This window comes from Rana temporaria, chromosome 8 (assembly GCF_905171775.1).
Source record: "Rana temporaria chromosome 8, aRanTem1.1, whole genome shotgun sequence".
NCBI classification, from domain to species: Eukaryota; Metazoa; Chordata; class Amphibia; order Anura; family Ranidae; genus Rana; species Rana temporaria.
This window is the reverse complement of record NC_053496.1, coordinates 27,857,501-27,878,195: the sequence shown is the minus strand read 5'-3', so window position 1 is coordinate 27,878,195 and position 20,695 is coordinate 27,857,501. Positions and strand designations below refer to the sequence as shown.

Here is a 20,695-nt window from a genome sequence, read left to right as displayed (position 1 = left end):
GCTAATTCTTACTGCAGAGCTTTCCAAAAATCAGTAATGATTCTGTATGTAATTGTAAATTGTTACTGAACTGCGAATTTCCCAGAACAACAACCTGCAGCGGATGACTGAAAATGTTCATTGATTTCCTTACCAAAAGTGTACATAACCTAATCATTACCAAACCTGCAGGGAATAGTCAGGACGATGCCCCTTTTATTTTACCAGTCTCTTTCGGGGGGCATCAATCCAGCACATACAGGGCAGGCGGTCCAAGCAGAAGTGAAGGTTTCATTTTGAGCTTGCTCTTGCCATCATTTCCCATCAAGAAAGGGATAATTATTGGACGGTTTAATGTGTGTTGTCACCGATCTGCAGCTGCCAAATGTTTCCATTAGAGAGAAACAAATGTTTACAAATTCAAGACACCTATTAAAAAATAATAATGTGATGTAATGAGTGGTTAGTGATGGCGGGGGTTCACATTTAGCCATCTGGACAGAGCACAGGTCATCCTCCAGGTTCTCTGGACATGGACGCTGGAGGGATATGAACTCTGGGTGAGAATAGACTCAAATGACTTTCCTGGCCAATATACACAGGCAGGGTCTACTCCACTCCGACGCTGGAGAATTAAACACAAAGCTGGCTCTCGCTCTTCAATATCCACTTATCAGTATTTATCCTATCACTCCCGCTATCTGGCTGTACTGGCAGGAGGGACTCTGATGATGTAAAGCTGCATATTTGCTGCGATGAGCATGTTCATATTTAAGAAATGAGTAGGACCTCTATGCGAACGCCAGGAATCTCTGCTAACATATCACAACCTTCTAAATCATTATTGGAATTATACTCTGAAATGTTGCACTAAGGGACAGGCAAAGGGCTCGTTATTAAACTAAAACTGAAAACACTGCAGAATTTTGACCAGCGTTATATTAAAGTCTGCAATAAATCTCTCCTTGTCCACCAAATTATTATTTAAATATGTGTAATGCTGCTTCATAACTAAAGGGGAATGGCAATCAGCTGATTTGTTTTAGGCATGGGGTGGCCAACTTGGCCTTATTATGATTATATGAAGAAAGGCATAAACAGAGTATGACTGCAGTTGTGATGGCAGTACCTGAATTCCTGTTTTAGAAAGAACAAAAAGAAGAAATGGCTGCACATCCAAAGTTTCCAAAAGTGCCTTTTATTGCAGAAGGTCAAGATACACCAGGTGTTAGTCACATAGACGCGTTTCACACATCTGACCTGTGCTTAATCAATATAAACTGAACTCAAGACTAAACTGAATCCTGAAGCTTATATAGGGCCGCCCTCACATCAACAGGTGCAAATTAGGCGGTCTCAATAAGGAACAGCTACACAACATGATTGATACATGCATATGTACCCAAGATGATCGATAAATTGACTTGGGTACATTCAGCCTGCCCACCCATGGTTAGAATCTCGGCAGGTCCCTGCTGAACCAGACAATATTCTAACCATCAATGGCCGACATCATAACTAGGCTTAGGAAGCAGCTAGCAACACGGGCCAAAATACTATATGCACTTTGACCCATAAGAGAAAGAAGTGTAATTTTTTTTATAATGATGGATCTTCTATAAATACAGGCAGCATTAATACATGAATTGAACTTTGTTTCAGCCTTTTGCAGTCCCTGCCCACCAGAGCTCAGAGAGGGGACAGGAGAAACAGGTGCCAATCAGGTGTGCTGATAGTAGTGACAGAGCTCACCACTCTACCACTTTTCCTCCTACTGTCCAGTCACAGGATGGGGAAAAGACCAGTAAGTGAAAGTGAAAATGCAGCAGTGAAAAATCAGATCCCCTCCTCTGCCAGACAGGGCTGTGCTGTGGGGAAGAGCTGTGTACATCTCAGGCTTAAAAAAAACCTCTGGCAGGTAAATTAGCTGTCTTATATGTATTTTTTCTATGTATTTGGATAGACTTCAGATTTAAAAAATATAAATATAAATATATATATATATATATATATATATATATATATATATATATATATATATATATATATATATATATTAGAGAATACATTTCACAACTGTGATGATGTTAGAGTGCTAAACTCCTCCTTCCTACTCCAAAAACACACTTTTTAGGAGGTGTTTCTACAAGTGCAAACACCACAATATACAAACCAACTGCTATTCCTACCAGGTCATACACGTTCCCCGGTGAGAGGAGTTCACCTTTGAGCATTAGGTTTGCACTATACTTTGAACAATCATCTCTTCTCCGCACACTTACCTTTCCATGTCCGCATTTTGTGCCCGTGAGAACGAGCCCTGGATCCGGCATATCGTCCCCCAGGTACACGTGTGTGCCACGGCACAGGATTTTACCACCTTCCTGCAGGGGGATATTTGTCTCAATGGAAACGGCATTCGTGCCAATGACAGGCCGACTGGCACCCCCTTGGCACTGAATCTTTCCACACTTGGCATCTCTAAACAGTAAGAGAAATGGATTAATTCTGTGTCATGAAATGTAAAATATCAGAGATAAATTATTTCCTGTAAATCGATTAACTTGCATAGAAGTAAAGCTACCTGCTTTCACATTTCATAAACGTTCCTGACGAGTCTTTTCCACAATTCCCATATGGATCCCCTGCGGAGTTCACTCTCTCAAAACAAATACCTGGAGCTGGCTTTGCACCTGAAACATGAAAAGCACAGATGTCTGTTACTTAAAACTGAATTCCAGATTTAGTAAAACAAATATGCAACCCAGTACAGCTAAATACAAAAAACTGAAGCTGCCCTTCCAGTACTTCTTTTGCCACCACTATATGTCACCAGTGCTCCCAGTGGAATGACAGCCAGCATCTTTCAACCCACTTCTTTTTCTGATGTCTGGCTGTCCTGCACATTTCTAATGGTATCCCAACAATTAAGTTAAACACACCTGACTCTCAGCACTCCACAACAAATACAAGTTAGTGGAAATAACTACATCTCATTAATACCCGATAATCAACGTCAGAGCCAATCAAGGATGTACGGCTTTGCACACTGTTGTCAGTCTAACACAGCTGAATGAAAGAACAAGAAGGGGGTTGAATGATGTCAGGCTGTCCTGGCCATTCCTATTGGCACCCCAGCACCTTGTTTGCATGGGCGTACTACAGCATACACCTGTGCGAGGGCTGCGTTTGTCTATACAGGAATGTACAGGTGTTCCGTGCATCCCCACGCAGGTTATCCAGGTCAACTAGGATGCATGGACACAGCCGCTGCTCCCAAGCTGACAGCCGCAGAGGTGCAGGTGCAGAGCCTGAATGAACAGCGTGTACCCGAACCTGCACAGATGTCAAATTGGGAGCAGCTGCTGTGTCTGTGCAGCTGCTGCATCCCAACTGACATGCATGGGACTGTGTGTATCACCAGTGCATCCCCCCTGCAGGGAAACATGGGCCCCCGCACACTGTAGTAGGTCCATGCGAACAAGACAATGAAACAGTTGTAAGGGACCTTTTTTAAAATAATAAACATGTTATACTCTTAGGTGTGTGCTGGGGGGTGTGTGCTAGGTTTGCCTGCGCACACCCTACCGACTCTGTGTGGTGCTGACTCCCCCTACTGCCCCGTGCTTCCCCCTATATTGACCCTCCCTGCTGTGCTGCTGGCTTCCCTCTTTTTTCCTCTGCTGCTGTGGAGGATGTTTCAGGAAGGAGAGTGGAAGAAAGGGGTTGTTGATATGCCATTCATTTGCTCTTTCCTTTACTAAATGAACATACTCGCTCACTGGGGGTTATTTACGTAAGGCAAATCCACTTTGCACTACAAGTGCAAACTACAAGAGCAAAGTGCACTTGAAATTGCAGTCGCTGTAAATCTGAGGGGTAGACCTGAAATTAGGGGAAGCTCTGCTGATTTTATTATCCAATTATGTGCAAGCTAAAATGCTGTTTTTTTTCTTTTCCTTGCATGTCACCTTCGAAGCTACAACGACTGCACTTCCAAGTGCAATTTCAAGTGCAATTTCAAGTGCACTTTGCACTCGTAGTGCAAAGTGAATTTGCCTTTAGTAAATGACCCCCACTGTGTTCATTCATAAATTAAACATAGTAAACTGTGTTTACAATGCTTCAGTTGATGAATATCAGGCTCCACAATTGTATATGAATGACAGATGGCCTTTAAAATAGATTAACACATGAAGTAATGATTGCAGACTACCTGGCACAGAACGGAGAGGCTTCATAAAATGTAGATGATCTGGGCACAGCTAAACTTCCCTATTTAACTTGGGAAGCCGCTCAGCACAGAGCACTTTCCATTTATTCACTGTGCAGTGCAGCTGAGGCTGCAGAGAAAAGCATGTGTGTTTGAGCTTCAGGATGCACACCTTAATGCAATAGGCTGCGTGTACCTATGGTTATACTTACCTGCTCTGTGTAGTGGTACTGCACAAAGAGGCCCCATACCTTCTTTTCTGGGGTCCCCGGCTGGCACCCTCCCCTCCTCATCTTGTGTGTGTGACCCTATAGAAAGCTGTGTGCTATGGAGGCAATCAGTGCAGGCACGCTCCTGAGCCGGGCTGTGTGCATCCAAAGACACAGAGCATGCAACTTAGCCTCCCCTTCTCACACAATTGGACTGAGAGCAACAGGAGCCTATGGAATTTCATGACAGGCAACTAGCATTTATAGAACGATGAGGTCAGCAGTGGTAGCATCCATTTCCCTAAGGCTGGGTTCACACCTAATGCCGATGTGGCTCCTAGCAGGGGTCCCGTGTGTCCTGGTTCACCATTTCAGCTCAAATTTTGTGCCGAATTTGACCTCAAATGGACCAAAAGATGCACAGGACCTCTGTGCAAATTCGCATCGGAGCCGCATCAGAGATATGTGAACCGGCTCCATACATCAGAGTTTTTACTGTTCCCCCTTAAAGGGTTCCCATAGCATCCCTTACATCAGAGTCTCCAGAGTTCTCCCTTACAGAGTCCGCAGGGTCCCCCCTTACAGTGAAGGGAAATGCTGTGAGTTTAGATGTAAAAGGGGGACTCTGATGTAAAGGGGGACTCGTTATTAACTTCATATGATTAGGAATGTTATTTAATAGCAAAATATTATATGTACAATAATTTATACTATAAAAAAATTGCTAAAGTGTTCGCGCTTGATTTGAAGAAAAAGTGGCAACCCTAATGTGGCCCACAAGACCGGCTGAACCCAAAATTCTCTAGTAGGAAAATGGTTAACAGAAATGTATTTCAAAGGTGCATTTAGCTTTAAACAAATCTCAGGTAGTCTGCTCTATGAAAAGACTAGCATTGTGTGTGTTTAGCGGATGGGGTGGAGTTTAGCACTTGAAAAGATTTTTGTGTCTACACGCTACAATTATGAGCTACATGCAATGACTTTAAAGTACTGCAGACACAACAGGTCTGCTGGTCTTTCTGAAGCATCAAGCAAGTACCTTTTTAAATGTATCCCCCGAACGTCTTTTTTAGAAAAAGAAAACTAATTGCAGAATTTGCAGGCACGGTAATTGCTAGATTTGACTAAAACAGGTCCTAATGTGTTGTGTTTTTCTCTCTAGTCCATTCACAGCCATGTTAATTGATGAAAAGTAAAATCAGGATAACAACTTCTGGAGGCTTTCAAGCTTTTCTTCTGGTGCTTGTAGAGGTCACCGAATAAACTCCGGAGGCTGGAAATGTACGATTTGGCTCCATTAAAGCCAGGGAACGTCATGTTCTTGTACTTTATCCCCCAGAGATTTCCCAGCTTGTATTCGGAAATAATAGGGGGGCTTTCAGTCATGGCAAAACATCTTTAGTGAGCAGAAACAGTTTACAATTTTCATACCTGGAAGTGTGAGATTTATAGAACAGAACTAAAATGTTTACGAGATTGTTGTATGAAGCCTCAGAAAATGGCTGGGCTGCTTACCGCAATCAAACGCCTACTTTTATTTTCTAATCGGTGCTGAAAAATTGATAGGAAAAACAGGTAATACAAACCTTTCCCTCTACTTCAGTATCTAGCAACTCAGCATTATATTTTAATATTACTACTAACCAATTCAGCCCCGGAAGGTTTTACCCCATCCTGACACGGCCATTTTTTGTGATGGGGCTACTGCAGGAGGGACTGTGCTCTCCCTGGGGGGGGGGGAATCCCATGCCCGCTCGGCTCCTACCACATAAGCTCTGTCTCAGAGCTTGGCCGTGAGTCACGTGACCGGCTTGCAGACAGCTCCAAATAGCTATTTAGACTAGTGGTCGATCGATATATATTAGCCAGCTGATATATCGCCCGATATTCGGCCATAGCATTAGGAAAGGCCGCGGCTTTGGCCTAGCTCCGGAGCCAGGGCCATCTTGGTACACCCGGCGGCGGCCCTCCTCTCTGTTTACACCCACAGAGGAGGAGGAGCCCGTGCTCGAGGGACACACGCAAGGCTGTCCGAGGTCTGTAAGGGGGACCGAGAGTTATACTGAGGGGGGCTTGTGTCTGCACTGAGGGGGGTGTACTACTGGGGAGTCTGTACTGAGGTGGGGGTGTCTGTACTGAGGGAGGGGGGTCTATACTGAGGGAGGGGACTATAGTTGGTGGGGGGGTGACACCATTTTTTTGCACCAGTGCCACCATCCAGTGCCAATTAGTGCCACCTGCCAATCAGTGCCATCTGCCAATGCCAATTAGTGCCATCCAGTGCCACCTGCCAATGCCATCCAGTGCCACCTGCCAGTGTCAATTAGTGCCACCTACCAGTGCCAATAAGTGCCACCTGCCAATCAGTACCACTTGCCAGTGCCACCTGTTAGTGCCTGCCAGTGTCACCTGCCAATCAGTGCCATCTGCTAGTGCCATTTTCCAATGCCAATTAGTGCCATCCAGTGCAACCTGACAAAAAAAAAAAAAAAAAGCTTTACAATCCCTTTAATTGAATAAGTCAAGGTCAGAAGCTGGCTACCATGAGCAGCTGCACCAGATTCTGAGTGCACCAGTTTTAATAAATATCCCCCTGTGCCTTCTGCGACTGGCCGGGGGGGGGGGGGGGTAAAATAATACTAGCACTACAGGCTTTTAGATCAGCCACTCCCCTATGCAGAGTGGGTAAGTACAACAGGAGCTGCACTATCTGTCAGAAAGAGAAGTATTAATTTCAATGTACTATCAAGCGATCCAGCAATGTATCACAAATGAGGCCAGTTGACATTTGCTTACACATCAAAACTTCCAAAAATAATTGTGCCTGGAGTTGGGCTTTAACAACATCTTACATACAACAAATTTGTTGTTAGGAAACCAGCAATGTTCCTAAATACAGCGCTGAACTTGCGATAAAAAAGAAAGTATCATTTTAAATAATAAACTGTAGTCTGTTATTATAAAACTACTCAGGCATCAAAATAAAGTGAGTATCCTGAGAAAAGCTAAAATGTTAAATTAATTTGGTGCACAGTAGAGATTCCTCATTCTGCTCTTGAGGGGAACATCTCTTGCGAATGGATAATAAAATCAATGCCAGGCAAGTGAGAGATATTCATTTCAGTCTAGTTACAACACTGAAGATGCATACAGTTGAGTACACATATACTGACGGATGGACGCCAGGTAAAATGTGTCTGTGCTGCTTGTATTCATATCGGGGGACTTCTTGGCTTCATGGTACTGACCTGATGTTTACTGATCATCAACTAAGAATATAAAAGCATCAATATACTGCCACACAACATTGCAGAGTTTTTACTGTTACTAGGTCTGCTGTACTTTCTTGTGGGTTTCGCCAACATGTTTATATTGACTAGGCTACTGCTTATGGCCCAGCTCTGCCCCATTCACCAACAGGAACAATGCCCACTTATACTGGCTGCAACAGGTTAGCAGACTTGAGAGCTAAAGCACAGAAAACAGACCTATCCCAGATAGCAAGCAATTGTGCTGCAAGTTTGAATGACTTGCTAAGCTATTGCCAGACTTCACAAGTTTGTTGTACAATTACAGCAAGTTCTGCATTACATGACTCCAAATCCACTTTCTTTGCAAACCTTCTGCAAGTTCTGGTTCAGTTATGTTCAGTTGTGCAATAGCCATCCCACCACAGGGGTCAATGTGGCTGAATTTTCATGCTGTAGACTCACCACTGCAACTTTGCTCTTGCTAGAGTCTTGCCACGCAAATTTGCTATAAATTGGAAAAGCGTCACCTAGAACTTGTGCTTTACGCGCTCTGCAAGTGTACAACTTGCCAGTAAAAATGTGCAGCAAGGTAACAGACTTACAATTCAACACTTCCACAAATTTGTGGCAAATTATCCTTGCTATCTGGGATGGAGTTCCTGAAAAAAAAAAACATTGATGATTCTACTGTTCATTACTGTATGTAGTATAAAACTCTCTATCATCACACCACATTGCAGATCCTTTACAGTTACTCTGCTACACGTTTTTGTAAGTTTCACTCGCATGTTCCTATTGACTGGTTTCCTGCTCATGACTTGGCTCTGCAACCGCTTCGCCAACAAGATGAATAAAGCCCCCTTTTATTGGCTACAGCTAGAGCAAGCAGGCAGACTTGAGAACTAAAAAGTACAATCTACCACTAGTCCCGGTAGAAGAATACGTATCGGCCTAAACTGAGAAAAAAAATAGTTTTTTTATATATTTTTGGGGGATATTTATTATAGCAAAAATTGTCGTTCTATTTTTGTTTATAGCGCAAAAAATAAAAAACCGCAGAGGTGATCAAATACCACCAAAATAAAGCTCTATTTCTGGGAAAAAAAGGATGCCAATTTTGTTTTGGAGCCACGTCGCACGACCGCGCAATTGTCAGTTAAAGCGACGCAGTGCCAAATCGCAAAAACTGTCCGGGTCCTTTACCTGCATTTTGGTCCGGGTCGTTAAAATCATTGCTCCAGAAAAAACTACAGTTTTTAAAATTTTTTTTTCCATTGATACATGTTCCCTGAGGCAAGAACCGGGTTCTCAAACCCGTTTTCCGACAATAACTTGCATATTAGGCTTTAAAATGAGCACTTTTGAATTGGAACGTTCAAGTCCCATAGACGTGAATGGGGTTCTAAATGTTCGCGCGAACGTTTGGTCCGTTCGAAGGTTCTGGTGCGAACCGAATGGGGGGGGGGGGGGGGTGTTCGGCTCATCCCTAGTCCCCACGCTCACTGGTGCACTGGGCTGTGGAGGGGGCGGGGGTGGCCGGTTCAGAGTCTCAGTGGCTCGCTGAGAGGCTGAGCCGGGTGCCAGTCCAGGCATGTGGGTCAGTGGGTGGATCCCAACCATATGGTCGCGATCTTTCCCCAGCCTGGGCCGGCTTTGTGACATCAGCCGACAGCAGGTTTCAGCCCGTTGTCTTCTGAAAACAGGTCACAGGAGTGCAGAACGGACAAGCTTTGGCTGTACTTCTCCTTTAAGTCTTCCTGGCTTGGATACCAACAGCAATAATAATCTGACAGCCAGTGTTGCCAACCTACCAGATTGAAATTTACTGGCACGACACCCGAATATTTACTGGCGCAGCCAAGTTTTTACTGGCATTTCACAAAAGTTACTAAATAAAATTTTTAGGTGCAAATTTCAGTATTTAGGCTACAAACAAGTACACTAGGCAAATAGCAATGTGATTTAAGGTAGATATTAAGGTAAAAAAAACATATTTTTCTTATTTTCGATATAATAAGGGCAAATTATTTAGTCACATCACCCCCTGCCTCCATCCCCCTCTGCCACCAACACCCCCAGCCTTCACCCCCCCCCCCTCTGCGGTGCCACAATCTCCCCCGGCCTCCAATTCTCCCTCTTCCTCCAATCTACCTCTGCCCCCAATCACCCTCTGCCTCCATCCCCCTCTGCGGTGCCACCAACAATCCCTGTCTCTATCCCCCATCCTCTGCGGTGCCACCACCCCCCTCTGCAGTGCCACCAACACCTCCTGCCTCCAATCACCCCCTGCCACTAACACCCCCTGCCTCCAATCTCCCCCTGCCTCCATTGTCCCCCTGCCTCCACCCCCCTCTGCAGTGCCACCGCAGCCACCATCACCCCTTGCCTCCAATCACCTCCTGCCTCCAATCTCCATGCGCAGTTCCAAGCCAAACTGATCTCGGCTATTTTTACTGGCACATTCCCGCAACCACTGACATTTATGAACGGGGGAAAAAAGTGGCCGTGTTGTCCGTAAAAATATGGACGGTTGGCAACACTGCTGGCAGCGTATAGCGTTAAACAGTGTTTAAAACTCATGTTAGTGTACATCTGCAGGAGTGATTTCTATCATAGGTTGTAACCCTTCTTTACACTGTCTAAAACGAAAAGAAAAAAGAAATCCAGCGCACGTATGATCTTTTTCTATATTGCAAAGGGAGCGATCGGCACTTCATTCCGTAGAGATTTTCCATGACTGAGAATCTCTGCATGCAGTAACAAGCCCTTATGACATTCAGACATTCTCATTAATTTGTCTGAGCCTCTACATGGCACAGTATTCACAAGAAATGCCTTCATCTGTTGTATCACCTGCCGTTTTTATGCCTTGTATGGTGACCCTACGGAGAAGTCACCAATTCTTAAAGAAATGTTTCTCTCTAGAGCTTGTTTTTTAAATGCTCTAATCTGAAAATATCCTAAAACGTCTACATTTATATTTGTCTTTGTACTAGGTGCTCTTTTATGTCATGTGCAACATAAAAAATGATAGTACATGTTCTATAAATATCCTTCTTTTGGTTTATATCACGTTGAAAAAGGACATGTCCTATTGCCTACCATCATAAACTCATCCAGCATACTCAATGAAATCTTCAGACTTTACCTACCACACAGGATGAACAAGAGAAAATTTACAGATTTTCACATCCAAGGGACCTTCATTACTGGCTTTAGCATTCAGGCAGCTTGGGCTGTTTGAATAACTGAACAGTGACTGTATCTGATAGGACACAGTCACTGTTTGACCGATAATTTTCTACCTGGCTCAGTTGATTTTTCAGATAGTGCTTACAGGTTTACCTGCGGCTCAAATTTTGGCCAGTTCAACAGGAATCAACTATTTGAGCCATGTATTGCCAGCTTAAGTAGACACTGCTCTATTTAAAGCGGAGTTCCACCCACTTTTTAAGCTTCTCATCATTAGCTTCTCAACTGGCCATAAGGACTGCATTGGGCAATTTTTTTTTGGGGGGGGGGTTTGCTTACCCTGTTTCCAAGGTTTTTCTTTCTCTCTTCCGGTCTCTCCCCTCCGCGGCAAGGTACATAATATTCTGCGGCGCAGTGGCTCCAGGAATATTAGTGTCATGATTCCCAAAAGTCAGTGGGCATCGACGCCTCTCAGCATTGCGCTGCGCCGTGCATTTATTGGGCTTTAACTAGATCAGAAGGTGCATGCTGGGTAGCTAGCAGCACCGTATCCCATAAGAGAGTCCTAGTGGACTTCACATGCCAACAATGAAGATATCGCTCAGGAAGATGAAATCTAAGGTAAGTAAATTCTAAAAAACATGCACACGAAAGGAGATTGGAAACATGATTTCATGTATATTATGTAGACAAGCAGATAATATAAGCCTGGTCACCGCTGAGGGAGCTGACATGTTCGCTCTGCGTTTCTTCTGGGATCGCTGGCTACGGCACTATGAGTGGCCGGACCTGCGATGATGCCACTCCCAGGCATGCGCGCGGTAGACCTTTGTTCCTGCAGACTACACTGGACCTGCAGAGCCGCCAAGAGCCCTCCTGGCTCCTTCTGCCACACACAGGCCATTGGGATTTGTAGCTTAGTAAGACAGGCATTTCATTAAATGGCTGCCACCTTGAACTAAATCTCCCAGGATTCCAGGCGTTCTCGATTAAAGTCTCTAGGCTTGAGGTAACTTGGTTCTCCCCCTGCTGGCTGAGAGAGAACAGTACAGCGAAATAAAACATTTCCATTTCAGAGCAAGATCTTTGTCTGTAGTCCAGTACCTGGCAACATAACTTTTTATGATAAGAGTGGAGTTTCTCTTTAACCCCCTGAGTGGTAATCCTGAGTCTGGCTCGGGGTGGAATTTCAGGACCAAGAGCGGTAACCCCGAGCCAGACTCAGTACCGCCTTGCAGTGTCCACAGGCACAAGTTACTTACCTTGTCCCTGGATCCTGCTATGCCTCCCCGCTGTGTGATCGAGCGGTGCCCTCCTCTCTCGATTCACAGTGCCGAGTGCCCCCGAGCTCCGTTCCCTGCGACGTTACGACGCACGGGGGCGGAGATCGGCGCCAAATAAAAAAAAGTAAATAAACACAATACATACAGTATACTGTAATCTTACAGATTACAGTACTGTATGAAAAAAATACACACCCCTTTGTCCCTAGTGGTCTGCCCAGTATCCTACATGCACTTTTATATAATAAAAACTGTTCTTTCTGCCTGAAAACTGGATATTGTCCATAGCAACCAAAACGTGTCCATTTATGTCAAAAAGTGGTTTTAGACCAGCTAAAAAAACAGCGATAATAAATTAGAATCACTTGCAGAATTGAGCGATTTTTGGGAAAATTCGTCATCAATTAAAAGTAATAATTTGTATTATTATTATATTATTTGTTATAATTATTTATATGTATTTATTATATTATAATTTATGATTTTGTGTTTCAAATTTTATCATACACAGGATGTCTACGAGACTCTTGTTTGGACAGATTTAAGTGAGTTATTCCTAAGAATTGCAGGCCTACAATATAAAACGCCAAATTTCCATGCAAAATAATGGTACCGCTTTCAGCACCAAAAATCTGAAATAATCATACACCAGGGAGGTTAAAGAGACTCTGGTGCTCAATTACAAAATGAAAAAAAACATAACCTGCCAAAGAAGATTGTTAACATTCTCCAGTCCAACCACCTGTTCCTTCAATCTTTCCCTCCCTAGCAGAACAAGAACCGCTTGAAATCCAACACATTTCCAGGTGAGAATGCAGGAGGGTAACAAGTGATCAACACTCCCAAAGTGGTTGTTTCTAAGCAGACTTCAGACGAGTCAATCTCTTGATCACAATGACATTGGCGGTGCAGGAAGCTGGAAAGGTATTTGCCATCTTCTTTACAGGTATTGTAATAGATTCATCCCTGGTCCAATTCCAGGATACATGTTCTATTCTGCCGCTGAGCCAAATTCATGATGATGTGAGCATACATGCATGTAAAAATAAATTACACTGCTTCAGTCTCCATTATCAACTCCAACAGGGCTTTATTCAGGGTCACAGCCCCTTATATAAACTAAGTGACATAAGCTAACGTCATCACATATGGGTACATCTGATTGGCTGATCCACATATGGTCTTCTCTTGTTACATCTGTTCCTGGCCACGAGGCAAACATTCAGTCGCCATATTCCTTTGCTCGGAGGGAGGGGGGGGGGGAGGAGTGGGTCAAGGAGTGGGTTACGGAGTAGGAGTTAATTGACATCTGTTTTTCATCTTTATATATCTTAGTCAAGAAAAATACCACTGTCTTGTCACACGGATACTGAAATACACATATATATACAGTGATACCACGGTTCACGAACTTAATTCGTGAACTGACTCTGGTCGCGAACCGAATTGGTCGCGAACCGAGGCACATTTTCCCATAGGGTTCAATGTAAATCCAGTTAATCCGTGCTGACCTTTTTTTGGGGGTTTTTGAAGCACAAACATATGAAAAAAATTGCAATACACATTAGTACAGTATAGTAATGTATAAAGAGAGGACACTAACCTTGCTTGAGATGACTTCTGGCATGGAGGAAGGCAGGTGGGAGGCAGTTATTGTTTGGCGGGAGAGTCCCCCTCCGTAAGGACATCAGGGGGATCTCCTTCAGTGAACTGTACAATACAGCAAGGACAGTACTGTAGTACAGTACAGTACTGTATGTGCTAAAAAGCACACCAAAAATCAAAAAATCACTCAAAATGTTTGCAGAGTACTCACAGTACTTCTTTCTGTGTGTCTTCTTCTCTCCACGGTCTTCCTACAGAAAGTCACGACCATGTGACAGCCTGGAAATAGCATTAAAATGGCCGCGGCTCCTGTTCGTGAACCGAGGCGGAGTTCGTGAACCGGAGCATATTTTTATGAACTTTCCTGTTCGTGAACCGAGTTGTTCGTGAACAGAAGCGTTCGTGAACCGAGGTATCACTGTACATATACACACATACATGTGTGTATATATATATATATATATATATATATATATATATATATATATACACACACACATACATATATATATACATACATACATACATACATATATATATATATATATATATATATATATATATATATATATATATATATATATACACACACACACACACACACACACACACACACACACACACACACACACACACACACATACATATATATATATATATATATATATATATACACACACACACACATACATATCGCAACAAGAAAGAAAATAAATAAAATAATAAAAGAAAGGAAAGTAATATTTGAGGGGTTAAAAGAGAAAGATAACAGACATTTTATTTAGCTCCATCACAGTATGACCTTTAGTCAGGATTTTATTTTAGCCACAAAGTCGCTTTACAGTAGGTGCAGTAACCCATACAAGATGGACTATTTTTGTTTACTACAGGTTGCTGCACTTTAGAAATAGAACCTAAAATTAAAACATTATTGAAGTGTAAAGAAAATAAAAAATTCATAAAAAACGTATGCCTTTTATTTTGGCTCAGTGGCGCCTGCTGCTTCCTAATAAAATTTCTATTACAGTTTTGTCTTTTTCTACAGACAATAGTTGAACAATCTAGGACAGAGTGGCAGACGTCAGTTACCTGAAGGGGGTTTCCGTAATTTCTTTGAAGGAAAGAAAACTCTTCAAAGGAAACAGGTCACTTGAAACACAAGCCGACACTGCGGACCAGCTACTGAAAACACTAGTTGCCTTGATATCATGCTGATCTTCCATCTTTAAGACTTGAAATGACTGTACACCAGGGGTATCCGAGTACGTTCAGAACTCCTGATACAGTTTTCCTCCAGCTGCATTTATCAGCACTCAAAGCAAATGTCCAAAAGACATAAACAGCCACTTCCGTCATGTTCAGTCCACAGGCATGTGGTACATATGCAAACTAATACAAAAAAACAAAACAAGAAGCTGCAAAAAAGGCAATTTTGGGTTTCCTTTTCTCCCACAACTATGAGAATATGTTGCGAAACCCCTCCCCTCTTATAAATGTATAAGAGCGGAGGTGGCGAGATTCTCCGTGTTTAATGTGCTACACAAAATGTGTACTAGAATCAGGAAAGTCATGGCAATAACAGTCTATCATATTCGTATATAATACCGATACATATGAAAAACTACATTTTTTACAGTAATGCCTGAGATTGAAAGATCCGTTTCAACCTTACTGAATGTATGGAAAAAAAAATAATAATAAACAAATTCCCCCATTCACACAAATGAGGTAGACGGAGGTACGTACCCTGTTGTGCCATTGTATTCTGACAGTGGGAACTCCTTCACTGTCAGAAAACTCTGATCAACAGCTGCAGCCGCTGATGAACAAAACTTTTTCAACAACAAAAGTTGATCAATAGATTGATTTCTGTTTAGCAGCAACAATCATAGATGGATCAAATTTCGATCCATCTATAGCCAGCTTTATTCTTCGGCCAGTTTCACACAGGCTTTTATTTGTATAAAAGCAGTGTGAACAGCAAGCTTTAACAAAGCATTTGCAGAGCTTAAAAGTATCATTTAGATCTACAGGGTGGGCCATTTATATGGATACACCTTAATAAAGTGGGAATGGTTGGTGATATTAACTTCCTGTTTGTGGCACATTAGTATATGTGAGGGGGGGACTTTTCAAGATGGGTGGTGACTATGGCGGCCATTTTGAAGTCGGACATTTTGAATCCAACTTTTGTTTTTTTCAATAGGAAGAGGGTCATGTGACACATCAAACTTATTGGGAATTTCACAAGAAAAACAATGGTGTGCTTGGTTTTAACGTAACTTTATTCTTTTATGAGTTATTTACAAGTTTCTGACCACTTATAAAATGTGTTCAATGTGCTCTCCAGTGACATTCGGCGAGTGCTACGCTGTGGGCTCTTGCTGAATGAAGCTAGGACAGCCACTGATGTTTCTTCATTAGTCCCTTTCACACTGGATACGCCTATAGCGGAGCATTAAAATCGTGGTAAAATAGCAGTGTTTTACCGCGATTTTAATGCTACGCATTAAAAAAAGATTTTTTCTTAGTTTCTGTTATAAAATTTAGCAAATTAGTAATTTTTCTTCATACATTTTGGCCAAAATGTATACTGCTACATATCTTTGGTAAAAATAAGTACAAATTGGTGGATATTATTAGGTCTTTGTGAAAGTTATAGCGTCCACAAGCTATGGTGCCAATATCTGAAAAATTGATCACACCTGATGTACTGAAGGCTTATCTCATTTTTTTGAGACACTAACATGCCAGAAAAGTACAAATACCCCCCTAAATGAATTTTGGAAAGAAGACATCCAAGGTATTTAGAAAGAGGCATTGTGAGTTTTTTGAAGTTGTAATTTTTTCCCACAATTCTTTGCAAAAATAAAGATTTTTTTTCTTTTCTTTTTTTTTCTTCCATAAAATTGTCATATTAGCAGGTTATTTTTCACACACAGCATATGCATACCACAAAATACACCCCAAAACACATTCTGCTATTCCTCCCAAGTATGGCGATACCACATGTGTGACACTTTTGCACAGCAGGGAGCAAATTCAGGCGTTCTGGAGCACCCAGGCCAATTCTGACATTCCTCTCCTACATGTAAAAATCATCATTTATTTGCTAGAAAATTACATAGAACCCCAAAACATTATATATGTTTTTTTGCAAAGACATTAGAGAATACAATGGTGGTCGTTTTTATCTCGCACGGTATTTGCACAGCAATTTTTCTAACGCGTTTTTACGAAAAAAAAAACAGTTTTGTGCTTTAAAAAAAAACAATGTTTTTGTTAGCCCAATGTATTTGCATAATGTGAAAGATGAAGTAGATAAAGGGTATTGTGGAGTATTGCAGGGTATTGCGGAGAATTGCGGGTATTGCGGGGTATTGTGGAGTATTGCAGGGTATTGTGGAGTATTGCAGGGTATTGTGGAGTATTGCAGGGTATTGTGGAGTATTGCAGGGTATGACGTAGGTCACATGACGCCAGTTTGTTTACAAGTGATCGCTCCGTCATTGGACGGAGCGATCTTGTGGTAAACGGGCGATATCAACGACCATTTACCGTGTTCCGTGATGCGCCGGGTACTCTGGAGCACGCGGGAGCGCTATTCTCGGAGGATGTCACTGTACGCCGTCCCAGAGTTAAGCAACCGCCCTGTAGCTGTCATTCGGCTATGGGCCGGTTGCCAAGTAGTTAAATGTCAGCAGCTGCAGTTTGAAATACAGTAGATGGGTAACTTTAAGTATCTCTCAGGCCTCGTACACGACCGTTTTCCTCGCCAAAATCCATCAAGAAAAATGCTGGCAGAGCATTTTTGCCGAGAAAAATGGTCATGTGTATGTTTTTCGTCGAGAAAACCGTTGTGGATCTCGACGAGAAAAAAAAGAGAGCATGTTCTCTTTTTTCTCGTCGGGAGTCTCAATTTCCTCGCTGTGGTTCTCGTCGGGCTTCTGTCATATACACACGGGCTGAATGTTGGCTGGTTTTCATTGAACTGGCCGATGTTGCCCCTCATTCGTCGGCCCTTGTGTACTAGGCTTCAGTCTCACCACACAGGTAGCTTTCTGCCCCCAGTCTGTCACACACAGAGTTCTGTTTTCAAGGTGGGGTATCCTTCCTAAGCAGACTGGGAGGTTTATAGAGTCCTCAGGCCTGCTGGGTTCGTTACCCCTCAACCAGCCCAGAAAGCTCACTACTTAGCACAAAAAGTGAAATGGCCTGCATACTGCCTGAGCCTGGAAAAAAATCTTTCATCCTGCACACAACCAGTAGTTTTTCCTAACCTCCTGTCACAGTTACTAACTACAGGGATATATATCTTGAAACTGCAGGTCACATATTGCATTAGGACCTAGCTGCAGGGCTACAATATACAATTCTTATGACTTGTCTACAAACCAGATATTTTCTTTGCACAAAATGTATATTTAAAAGTTTATTATTATTTCATTTCTTTTTTTTTACATACTGTATACTGTTCCTTCGCACCTGCAACCCCCATGGCTCCTCTGCAGCATAATGAATTCTAGAGCCAATCTTTCACTAATTAGTTTGAAAGCTAATTAGCATGTTTTTATGAATGAAATTCATATGCTGCCGATTCCTGTCATCTCATTTAGGTGTCCTTCATTTAAAGCGGAGGACTTCTGCGCTGAATTATCAGGGTCTAGTTTAACAAGACCTCAGCAGGATTTAACATGCAACAAAGCTGAAGCATAAAACAGAATCAGAAGATGAAAAGGATTCATTACCTCGGCCATGTTCATTTTCAAAAAAACTTTTTGTTAAACTATGACATTTAACACAAGCGGAATCGCAATCCCTGTGACATAAAATTTTGCTCGTTTGGGACTTTGGGTGACTTTTTTTTTTAAAGCCGAGGTTCACACAAAAAGTGAACCTTCGCTTTTTGGATCCCTCACCTCAGTGTCACACTTGTCACCTTTCAGGGGGGAGGGGGGTGCAGATACCTGTAAGAGACAGGTATTTTCACTCACTTCCTGGGTTCTTCCGGGGAATCGAGCCTTGTTACATCACCCCTGCTGTCTTCTGGGAAACACTGTACCCAGGAGAGAGCGGGGACCAGTGACTGCGCGCCGCGATCCTCGCACATGCTCAGTAGGAAATCGGGCAGTGAAGCCGCAAGGCTTCACTTCCTGATTCCCTCACCGAGGATGGCGGCAAAAGCTGCCGAGGACCGAGCAATTACTCAGCCTTGGCTGCTGACATCGCGGGTGTGCGGGACAGCCAAGTGTCCATTTTTTAAAAGTCAGCAGCTGCTGTATTTGTAGCTGCTGGCTTTAAAGAAAAAAGAAAAAAAAAATCAGCGGAACCTCCGCTTTAAGTAGGTGTAAACCCAATAACCAAAACCTCACTAAAATCTAATAAAAAGCTGATTAGCATATTTAAAAATCTGCAACTTTCATTAGAATATTGCCTAGTGATCTTGTAATGAAGGTCCTTGTTCATTAAGAGTTTGTTAAAAGGTGACAACGCTCTATCCCTCTCTCCCAACAGCTGTTCTAAAGCATATTTTGGTATTTTCACCACCGGAATCTTACCCTGAGAAATGGCTTATTAAAGAAAAAACAAATACTGGGTAATAGTTTGATATACCCTAGAGCAGTGGTTCTCAACCTTTCTAGTGCCGTGACCCCTTGATAAAATGTCCCTAGTTGTGGGGACCCCTAACAGTAAAATTATTTTTGTAGCGTGGGTTGTCAGCATCCAAGGCAAGGCAAAAAGTAATTTGCGCCCCTAAGCGTCAATGGTAATCGCCTATTACTGTAATCAGCGCCGTGCAGTCACATCACTGTGCAGGTGCGAGATCAGGAGTTACATGCTGGGTAGCCAGCTGCACCAAAATCCCGGAAATAAAGACTAGTGGGCTTCAGATGCCCACAACCGCAATGGACCCTGCTTGCTTCCGAGATCAGGTATGATTTAATTAATTTAAAACAAACAAAAACAGTTATTCACTGTATCAAAATGTTAGACTAGAAGTAGGAACAATAACGGGGAGCAATAAAAAATTTATAAATTATATTTGGTAACTGCAACTCCGCTTTAAAGAATGTTGGTGCTAATAATACTTGTGATCTGGTGTTGCCCACAAACACTATATATTGATACACTTTTTTTTAAATGTTTAATAAATACATTTTATGAATTGTTTTTGATTGTAGTTATTCAGTTCTTCATGTGCTTAGAAAGTCCCAATCACTCTTTTCTATCCTATCTGTGGCAAGAACATGACACACCCATAAAACGACCTCCAAAAGGGAGAGTGAAAGTTTTAGGAACAACAGTAGGTTTAGGAACATGCTTCCACCCATGCAGAAATATTTGAATGATGTTACAGGTATACCCCCATACCTGGGAACTTACTGGGGAACTTTTTTGTTGCATTACTGGATCTCCAATTTGGGAGCTAATCCATCCGATATGGCACTGTACCTCTGCGACCCAATTCCCCTGTTCCACTCTCTCTTTGTCAAGCAGTGACAGCTGGATCTGCCTTTTGGTGATCCATCTCCATTGGGTGCTAGGATGCAGCCACCTGTGCCTCCCTGCATCATCCTACAGGTCACTGCTGGGAACATGGAGATCTGTACTGGTGAATGTTGGGGACATTATCAGGACTGATATTTACAGAGTATGTCACTCTGATTGTCCCCGTTGTTGCTGAATATTGTCACAACTGGCCATGTGTTGCCCACATATTGTAACAGTTGCTCATTTGTAGTCCAGATAACATCAGGGATGCCATATTTTGTCTCTATATTGTCAAGTCAGTGCTGTTTGTTTGGAGGACCATTTAACTGTTATTTAATCTCCTGCAGGGCTGTAACTATCAAACCACAGCACTGCTAGCCCTATATTTGGCTGCAGAGCCTTATGTGCCCCCTATTAGGGCACTGCCCCCATTTTAGCATGGTGCTGCTATTAGCCTCTCTCCTTACTCCA

General features: G+C 42.6%; 1 protein-coding gene across 1 annotated transcript in view; it reads right to left on the bottom strand.

Annotated features, from left to right (window-relative positions):
• The window catches only part of ADAM12 (ADAM metallopeptidase domain 12), a 706,349-nt gene that overhangs the window by 80,828 nt on the left and 604,826 nt on the right, over nucleotides 1–20,695 (bottom strand). Inside the window, exons 15-16 of the mRNA XM_040361428.1 lie at nucleotides 2,564–2,672; nucleotides 2,262–2,460 (exon numbers count right to left, since the gene is read on the bottom strand). Coding sequence (XP_040217362.1) covers nucleotides 2,262–2,460; nucleotides 2,564–2,672 — 308 coding nt within the window. The remainder of the gene's footprint in view (nucleotides 1–2,261; nucleotides 2,461–2,563; nucleotides 2,673–20,695) is intronic.